Raw genomic sequence first — 16,693 nt, forward strand, 5'->3', positions numbered from 1 at the left:
AAATAGAAAATAAGTTTTATTAGTATATTTAATTTTAGTTTTTATAAATGTATTCAAATGGATATTTTTAATAAATAATTGATATACTATTTGATTATTACTTTTTGATAAATAAATAACTCATTGTATTGTAATTAAATTTATTTTTTATTTTTAAATATTATTATTATAATAAATGTTCAAAAATATCTCATTCAAAATATTATTTAACTTGTAATAAATAAATAAAAAAAGTTTTTAATTAAAATTTATTATATTTACACTTACATAACATTCAACTATTTATATTAGATTGAAATACTGTATAAAATTTATTACAAATTATTCAAATAGTTTATTCAACAAAAATACTGTATATTTTTTCTAAGTTCATATAATTTTATGCCTAAATAATTCATTTAAATATGAATTATGAAAAATTAATAACAAATAAATTTTTATCAATATTACCATTTTATCGGATTAATAAAACCAATTATATAAGCAATAATTTGTTAATTTGCAATAATAGTTACAATATTAATGAAAATATTAGTATTTTAGTAAATATGGTAAGTTTTAAACTTTTTTTTTAATTTAAAAAATTAAAAATATATTTAACATAATTTTTGTGATTTTTTAAAATTTTTCAGCCTATAATATTTGGTTTGGATTATACTATACTAAAATATTTATTATGCAACTTAGGTTTGAATGTTATATTCAACAAAATTAATTATGTATGTAGAAAAAAAATTATTAATAAATAATTATATCTTTTTTTAGTAATATATATATATATATGTATAATATATTAGTTAAAATATATTATGTTTTATTTAAATTTAATTTTATTTATTTGATTTGATTTTATTTTTTAAATATATAAGAATAATTCAATAGATTTTCGTTTATATAAACAATCGTTGATAAACTATAACAATAATTTGGTTGGCTATCCATTGGATAATATTTATTTTTGTACAATAATTAGTGGGATGAAAATAGTTTACGATAAATCATATTTTAAATTTTTAAATTTATTTGATGTTAATGTGAGTATAAAAATAATTTTTTAGTATTTATATAATTAATTAGTTTTTTATTGTATTGTATAAATAAATAAATAACATCTACATTATTAAAAATAATCAACAAACAGTATAGTAAGTATACTAGTTATTTATTTATTTATTTACATAATAATAGAAAATATATTTATTTTTTTTTAAATATTTTTTTTAACTTAACTTTTTATATACAGATATGGCTATCATTACTAGCAGTTTATATAATATGTTTATTTATTATAAAAATATCAAACATGCCTGTATTATATAAACATTATATAAATTGGGATATTATTCGTATGTTATTAAATCAAGGTGATTTAATAACAATAAATTATGCTAAAAATTTTTTTAAAAAATATTATCACGTAGACATTATAATAATTATATGGATCATCTTTTCATTTATATTGACTAAATCATTTTCAAGTATTTTACTGAATACATATTTTTGTATAAAATCAATTCAATCATATGATACTATAGATAGTATCATTAATAATCAAACATCTATTGATATTTTTGTCAATAAAAATAATAGTTATTTACATAATTTATATAAATCACAATTAATTAATAATAATTCATTAACTAGTTTACTAAATAGAAAATCAATATTTGAAAACAAAAATATAACTTTTAATGATAAAATTAAAATGATAATAAATAATAATGCTGTTTTGCTAACTAATTCATTACAGTCTAATAATTTTCATAATTTATATGTTGAATATAGCAACTTATTTTCAATATCTAGCAATAAATATTTACCTGAAATAGTTTCATATAATATAAATAAATATATGCCTTACTATAATCAAACACATATTGTGTAAGTATTAATATTAATAAAATTTAAATTTTGTTTAAATTATTATATTTATTATTGTTTAAATAATATTTTTTTTCAATGTAAAATTTATATATATATATATATATATTAATTATATTTACAGTTATCAAAGTGCACTAGAAAATGGCTTATATACTCATCACAAAATTGTTACTAATATTATTTATAGACAACATTTTTTAAATAAAGATTCATTGAATCAATTTAATCAATTAAATCAATATGATATTAGCAATTATATTGATGATAGAAATATTAAATTAAATGAATTTTATTTTAATAATATTGTTTTTATTATCTATGTTTCAATTATACCAATTGTTGTTTTACTGATTGAATTAATAAGATTTTATTATCTGAATTAAATTATATATAATTAAAGCTAATTAAAAATAATTATTATTCAAATATATTAACTTCAAAATAAAGTGTATTATTCTTATGTAATTTATAATAAAACATATTTTGTATAAAAATTATTTAACTACTAATTAGTGTATTTTTTTTAATAAAATTATTTATTTAATTTATAAACTATAATATTATATTTAAAATAATAAAAAAAAATTTTTTTTATCAATACTGAATTTTTAAGCACTATATTAAAATAATATTTTTTTATTTCAAATAATTATATATTTTTTAATAACATATTGGTTTCGTAAGTAAGTAATCTAATTAATTATTATTATTATTATTAATATATTTATTAAAAATACTGTTTATTTATATATAAGTTGTCTAACATAGAATATAAATAAATTTAGTTTTAAAAAATAAATTTATGTTTTTTTAAGAAAAACTAAATATTAATATATTTTATTTGTAATCAAAAAAAGGTATTATTATTATTACAAACTAATATTACTATTATTATTAATAATTTATTATTACTTTTTTAGTTTTTTTTTAAAAATAATAACCTATAATAACAATGATGATGATGATGATGGTTATGGTAATGCTGTTAATAATTGTATTGATAATGTTGTCAACAGTGGTGGTACCAACTGTCCAACAATTTGGCGTAGATCTGGCACCCGATGATGGCCGGGATTGGACTAAATAATATCAAAGTTTATATACAGTATATATATATATATATGAATATATAGTATAATTTAGTTTGATTTGTTATATATATATATATATTACAATAGTATTATTATTATTATTTAAGAAAATTGTTTTTTGAAAATAAATCCTCTCAGAAAAATATCAATCAATTTTTTTTAAAATTGTTAATAAAGTTATTTTATTAAATATATGTTAAACATATTATTATTATTATTATTATTATTATTAGTATTATTATTATTATTATATATTTAATATATAGTTGTATTTAATAAACTATTAAATACTAAAATAGTAGTTTTACAGCAAATATATGGTTTTTTTTAATTAAAAAAGTTGTTATTATTTGTTTATTTAGTAATATTTAATTATATATTATCTTTATTTTAAATAGTTATTATTATTATATATTTATCTATACTTTATTGTTTAATGTATGTAAATATATAATATCTGTAAATAATATATTTATTTAGATATATTTTTTTTGAAGTAAATTTTGAATATAGTTTTAATTGTGTGACTATACAAAAAAAAATAGTACCATATTTTCAAATATTAAATTACACACAAATTTCAAGTTAAAAACATATTTATTTATTTTTTTGAATATCCGTTTATAAGTTGTGTAACAATTAATAACAGTTATAAAACTACATCAATAGTGGCTATTGATTACTACGGTATATACATATTTAAGTAAAAAAAATTATTGATTAATAATTACAAATAATTAAAAGATTTTTAAAAAAAAACAAATATTAACTTAATTTTAATATAAATATATTTAAAAACAATAGCAACTCATATAAAACTTTTGATAGAAATTTATTAATTAATTATATTTCTAAATAATTTTTTTTTTAAAAATTATTTACTTTAAACATATATTTAACAAATGATTTATTTATTAAGTTTTTATATCAGAAAAATTATTATCAAATGTTTACAATGTTTTTCATTTTATTTTGTTTATGTGTTTATAATTAAGACTAAAAAATACTAATACAATGAATTGATAATACATTAATTAATCAATTAATTTTGATAACAATTTTTAACAAAATTATTTTATATATTTATATATGAAATAATATTTGCAGTAAAAGTATAAGTAATAATAATAATAGGAAATAAATATAATAAATATTAAATCAATCAAAACAATAATTTGTTTTTTATATAATCAGAAAATTATTATATACCTTAAGGTATTCAAAAATATTATATATTAAATATACAAAAAAAAATATATTAATATGAAAATATTTGAAGAAAAAACAAACAAACAAATAATAATAATAATAATAATCATTTAAATGCTAATAATTTACAAGTTTTAATTATTTCAATTAATTAATTAATTTTGTCTTTACTATAGATTATATTATAATTATTATTATTATTATACAAGTATATTAACAGGAGATAATAAATAGTCAATGGATAATAAAAATTTAGTAATAAATGATTAGTATATTAGAGATTATTAGTTATTTAGTTATTTATATCCATTAGTATTGTTGTTATTATTGTTGTTGTTTTGCGGCAAACTTTTCCCGTGCCCTACGATTTTTGATCCATGCCCTATAAAAACCATCCTGGTCATACACCATATTGTGATAGACACTTATAGATAGGCCTTCCATACGATTCAATTGATGCATCTTTTTGATAAACTCGGGTCCATGAGCATCTATAGATAATAGGAGGAGGAAAGGGGTTTAATTAGGGAACGGTAGATATGGATAGGTGTATCGTATGTATGTATACTTACCGCTAATGTTTAGTGCAAACTGATAGGCGTGTATCATCTCGTGTAGGAGTGTCTCCCGTATCTGCTTTTCGCCGGCAAATCTCAACAGTGGTCGCGAAAGCTTTATCTGAATCGGTCGACATTTAGGACTGAGAGATATAGACAAAGAGGACAGGGATGTAAACAGATATATATATAATTAAGTATTGTATTGTAAATTCTACAGTTTATTATTGTATGTATAACTTATGTAATTGTGTATACGTATACATACAGTAGGTATATATATATGTTTAATTATGTAATACAACTACATATAAACTGTATATACCTATTATGTATGTACAGTTTGCATGTAGTTGTATATGAACTGCTATTTATGTGTATAGTTTGTATGTACAGTATATGTATGTCTACTTATGTTTAGTAAAGGTATGCATGTAGTTGTATTGAACTGTTATATAATCAAATATATTATATACAGTATATCACATATAATCAGATATATATATATATCTATATCTATAGATATGTATGAATAGTTGACTGATATGATAGATACTTTCAATATCTATATCTATAGATATAAATTTATATCTAATTATATGTGATATACTGTATATAATATATTTGATTATATATCACATATAATTAGATATAAATTTATATCTATAGATATGTATGAATACTTGAATGATATGATAGATACTTTCAATTACTTTAGTAATTAACTAATAGCTAATTAATAAAATAATTTACCGATTTTCGGGATAAGTAATACCGGCCGCTATATACATATTGTTGATCCAAAACACTTCAACTTCGTGTTCAAACAGTACGCCATCGAAATATTTTTCATCGTATCGGCGAAACATAGCCTGTATGTCGGGTACGGGATGTGCGGCCGCCGCCGCCGCCGTCGATTGTTGGCCATCAATACTGTCCAACTCATCCTCGCTGTCGTAGTATTCGTCATCATAATTGGCCTTATCTTCGATGGTAATCACTTTGATTGGTGTGTTTCCCGGAGTCAAGTCAACTGTCTGTCGGATTGGTCGCAATTGTTTAGTTTTTGAAGTCTTTTTCAAGTTTTATAATAATAATAATAATAATATATTTTTTTATAACTATTTTTTTCAGTAATTTTTTGTGCATTTATTTTGCACTTAAATACCTTATCAGTTGGCGTTTTGTTAGCATTTATATTCAATTTCTTTTTAGCTAAAAAATAAAATTTTAGTAAATTTATATATACTGTATATATACCAATATATAGATATGACAACAATTACTAAACTTTTTTCGGTAACAAATTTTCCGCTAATTTTAATCATCTGAACCAACAATGTCTCCTCCAATAGATTCTCCCGTTTGTCGTCTTTGTTGGCCAACAATCGGTCGGACAAACGTATCTCCAATGTCTGCACTTTACTAATAAATAATGTTATCAACGATTGTGTTAATCAATTTCAATGTATAATACAACCCAAACCTTCAATACCACCCCTCCCTCCCTCACCGTTACCTTTTCGGGTCTTTCGGCGCAATTTTGACAATACGTGTCATATTTTTGGTCATACGGGTCGACCAGCGGACAGTCGTTTTATTTTTGGCAAATTGATTGTCAAAGAAATTCTTGTCGTAATAGTTAAACAAATCGGATAACTCTTTGACTGCATCTTCGGGTACAGTCTTTACGGGACTTTTGTTGTTGACTTCATTTTTACCATCAATTTTCGGTGCAATCGGCTTTTCATTGGCTGCTTCTCCGGTATTATTCACCCCTATTGGCCTCAGTTTGCGGTTATTGTTGTCCACTACTTCATCCCGATTTTTATCGGTATTGTTGTTGTCTGTCTCATCATCGGTGTTGTCCACATCGTCCTCATTATAGTTATTATTATTATTATTATTTTTAGGAAAATATTTGTCCGATTTGTCAATTTCATGGATTATATTATTAAGATTTTTGAGATCAAAATAATCATCGGGTGTTATCCTAGAGGCCATTGTTTCTACTCTATAATCCTATACTATCTAATCTATATCTATCTATCTATCAATCAGTTATCACTATTAACTATAAATATAATTATAATTTAATTAAATTAATTTTTTATGTTGTCGTTGATAATAATTAATCTATTAATTTATTAATTATCAAATAAAATCACTATTTCTAATATAATAAGCAAAAATTACTTAACACTCATAACTAACTAATGAACAATAGTTTATAATAAAAATTTATAATAAATTTAATCACGTTTTTTAAGTTTTAATGGTTGACTAACATTGAGATCTCATTTTATGTATATATATATATATATTATAAATATATGAGTTGATAATCACATCACTATATGTTTTTCATGTATCAATGTTTGTGTGTGTGTGTGTGTGTGTGTGTGTGTGTGTGAGTAGGGTTGTTAAAACGTGTCCACTAATAATTACTGCAATAATTAAAATAGCATTTATATAAATATAATAAAAATTATTTAAATTATATTCAGGTATTTATATTTTTTATAATAATTTATTTAATTTATTTTGCATAAAATTTATTAGTCTTATTTAATTTACTAATTATATTATTTATATTAATTAAATTTTAATATTAAATTTGGCAACTCTAGTTTAATATGAGTCAAAGTTATATAAAAATATTTTATTTTTTAAATATATATACATACATACAGTATAGATAATATTTTTTATAGTAATAGTTTATTATATACTGTATATATTAACAATGATTCATATAATTCATAAGTAATTTTTTATATGTATGACTACTATACTGTACTTTATATGTATTAATATCCTATTATTACTAATACATATGATTTGTAAACTTTGTATATTTATTTTGTTTGTTAATTGAATTTTTTTTTTTAATATTGTTAGTAATAGTTTGTTATCCTATTATATATTATAATATAACAGTTATATATATAATATAACAGTTATATATATAATATAACTAATATAAAATTATATGATTCAATTTTATATAGATATAGTATTAATTTATTTAGCATATTAATTAGTTTTTTATTTTATTTTTTAATATTCAAAGTTTAATGATAATTATAAAATTATTATTATTATTATTATTATTATTATTATTGACCAATTAATAATTTATTCACACATACTTACACACACAACAAATAAAATAATAATTAATTTTTAAAAATCTAATTTTATTTAAACAATTATACTATAAATTACAGGTAACACTAATTATTTACTACAACAACAACAACAACAACAACAAAATTTGATTAAAAAAAACAAAACAAACAAAACAAATCAATTAATTTTAATCAATTTAATTTAGTATAATATTTAATAATTAAATAATATTATTATTTTTAATTTTTTAAAAATCTATACTACTAGCACAGTTAGATATTGATTATGATTTTATTATTTATTAATTATTATTATTAATAATAATTATTTTTATTATATATTTTTAATAATTTTTTTTTGATTATATATATTTTTATTTTATTTATTTTTTTAAAAAAAAATAATTATTATATTGTATCTACCGGTGCAGGTGCCGGTACCACCAATTTATGTGTACGTTCGTGTATAATCATTGAATACAAACGGGCCGTAGCGTACATACAGGCCCTGTATTTGCATTTAAATGGTTTTTCGCCGGTATGTTTGCGTTTATGTTCAACCAGTTTATGATAGGCTACTAGGGATACATCACACCCGGGCCAGTCACACTTGAATCGATGCATGGGTGAGTTACATGATTTATCTATACGGCACTTACCTAGTAGTGTTGGCATCAAAAAATAAATAAAAATTTATAAAAAATAATAGGGAAATATCTAGAAAATTTCTATATAAAATTTTTTTTTATATCTATGGGATCCCCGCCCCCTCCCCATGATTAATTTTGTTTTATCGATATTTAATTAACTTGCTTTTACATTATTTTTTTTACAAGTTTAATAATTTTTAATATATTAATATTTTATAAATTATTAATTAAAGCATAAAAAAAAATTATTATTTTAATTGTATTAAACTATGATATATATATATACTGTATATTAGAATTGATGAATAAAATTTTTACAAAACTAATTATTATTATTATTATTATTAAATAATTATAATTATTTTATATATATATATATACAGGTTATCCCATTTTATATATAATTGTGTACTAATATAGTGTATAATATATTTATAGTATAGTATTACAATATCTATAGATATGGGGGGAACCCATAATTATAATAATACAGTCTAAAATTACTATAGAAATTTATTAGAAACATTCTCAATGGAAATTTATTAGAAACTTTTTCAATGGAAATTTATTAGAAACTTTCTCATGGGGAAATTTATTAGAAACTTTCTCAATGGGGAAATTTATTAGAAACATTCTCAATGGAAATTTATTAGAAACTTTTTCAATGGAAATTTATTAGAAACTTTCTCAATGGGGAAATTTATTAGAAACTTTCTCAATGGGGAAATTTATTAGAAACTTTCTCAATGGGGAAATTTATTAGAAACTTTCTCAATGGGGAATTTTATTAGAAACTTTCTCAATGGGGAAATTTATTAGAAACTTTCTCAATGGGGAAATTTATTAGAAACTTTCTCAATGGGGAAATTTATTAGAAACTTTCTCAATGGGAAAATTTATTAGAAACTTTCTCAATGGGAAAATTTATTAGAAACTTTCTCAATGGGGAAATTTATTAGAAACTTTCTCAATGGGGAAATTTATTAGAAACTTTCTAATTGCCCATCTCTACTACACTTACCCGAATGTTTCTTATAGGAATGCCGTTTGACTACCCCATTGTAGAAACTACCGAAACTGCAACCCTCCCAAGCGCACCGGTACCAGACACGACTGTCCACTTGTCGCTGTTTGCGTGTATAGTTTTGTTGGTGTTGTTGTTGTTGTTGTTGTTGACGTTTTGTTGTTGTTGTTTTGTGTTTAACTAAAATTTATATATTTAAAAAAAATAATATATTAAGTGATTTTTTTAGTAGTAAATAATATTTAGTTTTATTTTAATACAATTTAATTGTTTGTTTAGTATTATTAATGTATTAATAATAATAATAATAATAATAATAATAATAATAATAATAATAGATAACAGATTTTAATACAGAATATTCTGTATTCTTATATATATATATATATTCTTATATATATATATATATATATATATATACTATACTTAAGTTATATATTGTTTTTTTTTTTGGTTACTGATATATGTTAATTAATTAATAATTTAATGTTAATAATTATAATAATAATATAGTTACCATTATTAATTTTATTTTTATTATTAGTACTAGTAGTAGTAGTAGTAGTATGAATTGGTATATCAATAAAATTATTATCATTATTATTATTATTTATATTGTCATCAATAATATCATAACTAATATTATTATTATTATTGATATTAATATTTGTTAAATAATTATTATTATTATCGCAAATATTGATGTCATTGTTGTTGTTGTTGTTGTTAATGATATCTGATTTGTTATCCAATTCATTGCAGATTAGATTAGTTAAGACAAAACTATTGAAACAACTATCGTCTTCGTCGTTATCATCGTATGTGTTGAACACAGATAGGGGACTACTGGCCCTACCGTCTACCTCCCCGTCCCCGTCCTCGAAACCACTGTCGACCATCATATCACTGCTACCACTGCCACCACCACCGCCGTTGCCGTCCTCTCTGTTAATTGATTGGGCAATAATCTGATCCATGGCTGTCAAGCAGCCGATGCCGCCGCTGACACCACCGCCAGAGGTGACGGCCGCAAACGCGTCCAACGTTTTCATATAATACATGTCATCATCGGTGTCATCGCAGCCGTCGGTAGTGTACCAGTCGCTAGTGGTTGTCGTCATCGGTATGTTGTTGTTGTTGTTGGCGTCTATGTATGTGTCGCCAGCAGTGTAATGATTGGCAGTGTGGTTATCGTGGTGATGGTGATGGTGGTGTTGGTGATGATGGTGGTGGGGGTGGTGGGAGTGTCCATCATCGGTAAATGTTTGGTCATCAATCGGTTGACACAATGATGGTGATGATGTTTGGACAGTACTAGTGGTAGTAGTATTGGTAGGTATTGGTGACAACTCCTCATTGTCTACCAATAATATGTATGGCTTTTGGTCATAGTTTTGGTGATGTTGTTGTTGTTGTTGTTGATGGCTATAGATATCGTTGTTTTGGTTACCATCGATGATAATGGTTGGCATCGATGGTATTGGTGTCTCAACAATAGTCGACAAATTGTCGACAATTTTATTATCATTAGTTAAATCATGATTTATTTCTGTCTTATATTTTCCGTCAAACATTTCTATTATATAGATAGTAATATTTGTGTTAATTAAATAAATTAAATAACTTAAAAAAATTTTTTAGTAATTATGAAAAATGTTTTTGTTATATATAGTTTTTTTTACAAAAAAATAAAACCTAAATTTAAATCAAATTTGATATTTTAGTTATTTATATAAAATATTTTTTTTCTTCTAGATTATTGTCATTAAAAAAAATTAATAACTTATTAAATAAATATATATATTGGAAATAATTTAACAAAATATTAGATAAAACAATTAAGTTTATACTGTATTGAAAATAATAATAATAATAATAAATTGATAAAATAATTTAAGTGTTTATAATAATTAATATATGTAAAAAATCAATTGAATTAAAAAGTTTATTTTAAAATAAAAAATTATTTTCTATTTAAAATGTCTTAAAAACTTTAAAATAGCTTTAAATACATATAACTATAGAAATATTATTAATAATTACTGTTAATAATTAATTATTATAAATAATTTTTATTTATTTATTTATTAATTAATTAATTTATTTATTTTTCAAATACCGTATTGACTTTCCCAGAGAGCAATATTTTTTTCAATTGATTCAATAATACCGCTGTAATGGTCATCAAATTGATAATAATTTTGGCCACTTTTGGCCAAAATTAGGGCCTCTTTTAAAGTATGAAAACCTTGTTTATAATTTTGATAAATATTATCTAAAATCCAATTCAAATGTTGACTAATTGTTAGTTCACTTTCCATTAAATTATTATCAAATAATTGATTCATTTTTTTTTATTAATTTTAATATTAATTAACTTTATTAATAATATAATTTAGTTAAAAGTTTAGTTAAATAATTATTAAAAATTAAAAGTTTTTTAGTTTTGTTTGTTTGTTTGTTAACAATTTATGAAATTTATTTTACATTATAATATTACTAGTGTTTTATTATTACAGTATTATTATTAATATTATTATTAATATTGAAGAGACTATTAAACAAAATAAATAAATATATATAAAAATATTTTTTTTTTAAAAAACACTTTCACTTTCTACTTGGTTTTTATGTGTCACTAACTAACTAAATATTTTATTTTAACTTAATTTTTTTTTATTAAATAAAATAAAATATATAATAATTTTTTTAAAGGAAACGATATTTATATAGGTATGTGTGACAATCATACAGTATATATATATATATATATATATAAATATTAACAATAATATACTTTATTTTTTTTATATGATTTGTCATATACTGTATAATATAAAACAGTATATGATATTTAAATAAGTGATGAAAAACTATAGTTAATAGATATCAATAACTTTCTCTTTCTCTCTCTCTCTTTCTCTCTCTCTCTCTCTCTCTCTCTCTCTCTCTGTTTCAAGTATATCACACATAGACACACATAGACACACATAGACACACATACACACACATACACACACATACACACACATACACACACATACACACACATACACACACATACACACACATACACACACATACACACACATACACACACATACACACACATACACACACATACACACACATACACACACATACACACACATACACACACATACACACACATACACACACATACACACACATACACACACATACACACACATACACACACATACACACACATACACACACATACACACAAAATAACAGAAATTAGGGGAAAAATACTTGTTTATCATCCAAAAAAATTTACATTTATTATTATTAGTATTAGTATGTATAACATTATCTTTATGTTTAATATTGTAAAGGAAAATATGAGGTAATAATAATAATAATAATAATATTATATGAATATAAAGGTGTTGTACATCAATATAAAAATAAATTGATATAATAATAATAATAATAATTTATTCATATATTCCTAAATAATCTATACATGTTTTTTTATATATGTTAACTAATAATGATAATCGTTTATACAAAAAAAATAATACATTAATAAATGTGATCATAAAAAATATGTTTAATTTAATAAAAATAATAATAAAAACTAAAATATTTTTTTTCGGTCTCTATGTTAGTTGAGTCACGAAAACGCATCGGATATTAAATATGATATTATAATATAATATTTAATATTATAATATATGTGATTATTAAATAAAATTTAATATATTTTTAGATATATATATATATTTATATATGATATATGTTTTTTTAAAATTTCAAAGTCAACTAAAAAAAATTGTGACAAAAAATAGCAAAAAAATACTGATAAATAATGCTATTAATAACTATTATTATTTTTTGTTTTTTATTTAGTAGACAAAATGTCATAATATTTTATTAGAAAAAATTAAACTTAAAAATAAAATGATTGATAATAATTTTATTTTATTTTTAAAAAAAATTGCATAGTTGTTAATAATAAAATATTTTATCTAATTAAAAATGTTTTAGTAATTTTTATTTTAAGATAAACTATATTAATATATATATATATTGAATAAATAACTAAATTTTTTAGTACAATTATAAAATAACAATTATTTGTTTTTATATATATATATTAATATTTTCAGTTAATTAATTAATAATATTTAATAATAAATAAAAATTTGTTATTAAACTACAATTACTATTATATAATAACTATTTTCTATACATTATTTAAACTGTATGTATGTATGTATGTGTTAACTAATTTAATTGTTTAATACTATTTATAGACACATTGATACAAATTTTGGGTATTCATTTAATATAAACAATTTATGTTAGAAAATATAATAAAAATAAACAATACTACTATTTTCATTAATAGTAATAATAATAATAATTGTTTTGACAAAAATATTTATATAGAAATGAAAATTATTTAAACAATTTATTTTAGTATTTTACTATTTTAGTTACAGTTATAGTTACACAACAAATATATATATTAAATGATTTATGACTTAACACATACACACACACACACAAAAAACTTGTATTAATTTGTGTGCAATAATATATAATACATATTTTTTAAGACAATTTATCATTTTATTTAACTCAAAATATCATAAAAAGCGACACAATATTTATTACAAATTTTATTTATTATAACATATTATATATATTTATTATATGTTTAGCTACTGTATACAGTTATATATACAGTATATATTATATATATGTTATAAATTATATTAGATATTAAACATATGTATATAACAAATACAACAACAACAAAATTAATTAATTATATTATAACAAATTGTTTGCTTTTTATCAATAACATAACAAATATAAATGTAGATTATAATGATAATATTTTTTTACAAATATACAGTAAACAAATAAAACAATTTAAAACAATTATTGTTAAATAACAACTACAATGTATAAAATATATATACTCTATATATAAATATATTAATACAATTGATATAACAATGTTATACATATACATAAAAAATAATCCAATATTAAACAACTAGTATTGTTTTTATCAATTATTTAATTTTTATATAATTTACTTTATAATATTACATTTATTTATCTATATTAACCCAATATTAGTTTAATAAACATTATAAATAATTCAAATAAATTATGCTGAAAAATTAACTTAACTTAATTAATTTAATTATACACAATAGCTGCTAATCAATTAGATTATTATTAATTCAATTAAAATAATTATAATAATAATATTTCTAATTAAAACAATTTATATATATATATAAAAAGTTAATTTAACTAATAAGTAATAAATTTAAATCCCTAATTGCAATAAATAAACTATTGTTAGTAATTAAAATAATATTAAACAATTCAATCAATTAATTAAGTATTGATTTTGATTTGAATAATAATTATTATTTTTTTTAAATCTATTGTATTATTATATAAATATAGATTAAATGTATTTCAATGCAAATTTATCACATATATTATAGATTAACTATGCAATTATATTGTATAATTCAAATTAAAAAAAATAAAAATAAAATAAAACCACTTGAATAATGATAACATATGTGATAATTATTATTATATGAAATCAATCAATTATATAATCAAAATATTTATTTTTAATTACCTTTTAAGGTTTTTTTTCTCTCTAAAAAATATTTTATATATGATTAGAAAAATATATAACAATTTTTTTTTGAAAAATAATAATTATAATTATTATAAGTTTATTGATACACCTAAACACAATGGTATCAATTGCAAAATACCACATCAATAAATATCATATATATATTGATGTCTAAATCATATATGGATTGATTGTATTTTATTTTATTTTTTGGTTTTGTTTTGATTGATTAATTAGGATTTAAACTTACAAAAAAAAATAAGTGGGATTTATATCATATTTTTTTATATAACTTTTTATATTAAAATTAAAAATATTGACAGTTATAAAACACAATTTGTTATATATATATTTAAAAGTTATAGTATTATAATTGTTTCACTAATTATATGATATTGATAGTCCCTAATAAAATATTTATTTATTTTTTTTTGGTAATATATTTAATATAATACTAAGTCTACTACAAATAATATTAATACTAATAATAATAATAATTACATATTATTTTGATCATAATAAACATTTTTAACAATTGAATCGGGATTATTGGTTAGATTAAAATAGACATCGGCTATAATATCATCGCTTATTTCATGGGCATAACTGACCAAATAGTATGGTATCTGTTGTTGTTGTTGTTGGTGTTGGTGTTGGTGTTTAATCTTAGGCTTGACTGATGGATCAATTTTGGTGATGGTGTCGGTAGTTCTAGCACCGGTAGTAGCACTTAGCTGAACCATTTTCACTGAACTTGCTATACGTTGTTGGCGTGTATTGGCGGCTACAACCCTAACCTCATACCAACCGGCCATCAGATTACGTACATTAATCACATTAGACCGGACTTCGGCCGGTGTTGATAACCAGTCACCACTACTACTACTGTCTACATCCCTGTCCTCTTGTTTAGGTTGTTTAAGTCGATAGTTGACACAAAAGTTGGTAGCATTGGCTAAACTTTTATCAAATGTTATACATAGCTGATGGGTGCCATCACTATCACCTATAATCGGTTTCACTGAAAACTGCTGATCCATTTGTTTAGTATTTATATTTAAATCCAATAATTTATTGGTATTATTATTATGTTTTGAATTGAATATTTCGTATTGTCTTTTATTCATTTTTATTATTATTATTATATATTTTTTTTAGTTGGATTTAATTGATTCGTTACAATTGGCTAACCAATAATCAGGGTAACCACTAGTGATTTTTTTTTGTAATAATTGTGATTATTGTTTATAATTGTTTGTAAATTTATTATAGTAGTAATTAGTAGTAGTTATCATACAGAAAACAATTTTAATTAATGTTATTTTTCTATTCAATTATTACTTAAATAGTTTTGTCAAACATTTATATATATATCTAAGAAATATTTGTCGATATATTGTTAGTTAAATTGGTTTTATTTATTTTTTTGATAAAAATAGAAGTTTTTCAACAATATATATATATATATATATATATATATATATATATATATATCAATTA

General features: G+C 20.6%; 2 protein-coding genes across 3 annotated transcripts in view; both read right to left on the bottom strand.

Moving 5' to 3' along the window:
• Positions 1-4,406: 4,406 nt before the first annotated feature.
• LOC128957127 (putative uncharacterized protein DDB_G0292292) overlaps positions 4,407-16,693 on the bottom strand; it is a 147,467-nt gene continuing 135,180 nt past the window's right edge. The window contains exons 2-7 of one of the 2 annotated variants that reach the window (XM_054302845.1): positions 6,261-6,753; positions 6,033-6,166; positions 5,910-5,956; positions 5,495-5,814; positions 4,757-4,884; positions 4,407-4,675 (exon numbers count right to left, since the gene is read on the bottom strand). In XM_054302845.1, coding sequence (XP_054158820.1) covers positions 4,509-4,675; positions 4,757-4,884; positions 5,495-5,814; positions 5,910-5,956; positions 6,033-6,166; positions 6,261-6,745 — 1,281 coding nt within the window. In that variant the 5' untranslated portion in view covers positions 6,746-6,753 and the 3' untranslated portion in view covers positions 4,407-4,508. Of the gene's footprint in view, positions 4,676-4,756; positions 4,885-5,494; positions 5,815-5,909; positions 5,957-6,032; positions 6,167-6,260; positions 7,027-16,693 lie in introns of those variants that run through there. The other variant, XM_054302846.1, reaches the window with a different exon arrangement.
• LOC128957092 (Krueppel-like factor 6) lies at positions 8,281-11,120 on the bottom strand. Its single transcript, XM_054302807.1, has 2 exons — positions 10,340-11,120; positions 8,281-8,531 (listed from the first exon to the last, which is right to left on the bottom strand). Exons 1-2 carry the CDS (start codon positions 11,118-11,120, stop codon positions 8,281-8,283), a joined length of 1,032 nt encoding a protein of 343 aa, XP_054158782.1.

Source organism: Oppia nitens, unplaced genomic scaffold (genome assembly GCF_028296485.1).
Source record: "Oppia nitens isolate AA-2021 unplaced genomic scaffold, nextdenovo-longstitch-racon4-pilon3 scaffold36_pilon_pilon_pilon, whole genome shotgun sequence".
Lineage (NCBI taxonomy): Eukaryota > Metazoa > Arthropoda > Arachnida > Sarcoptiformes > Oppiidae > Oppia > Oppia nitens.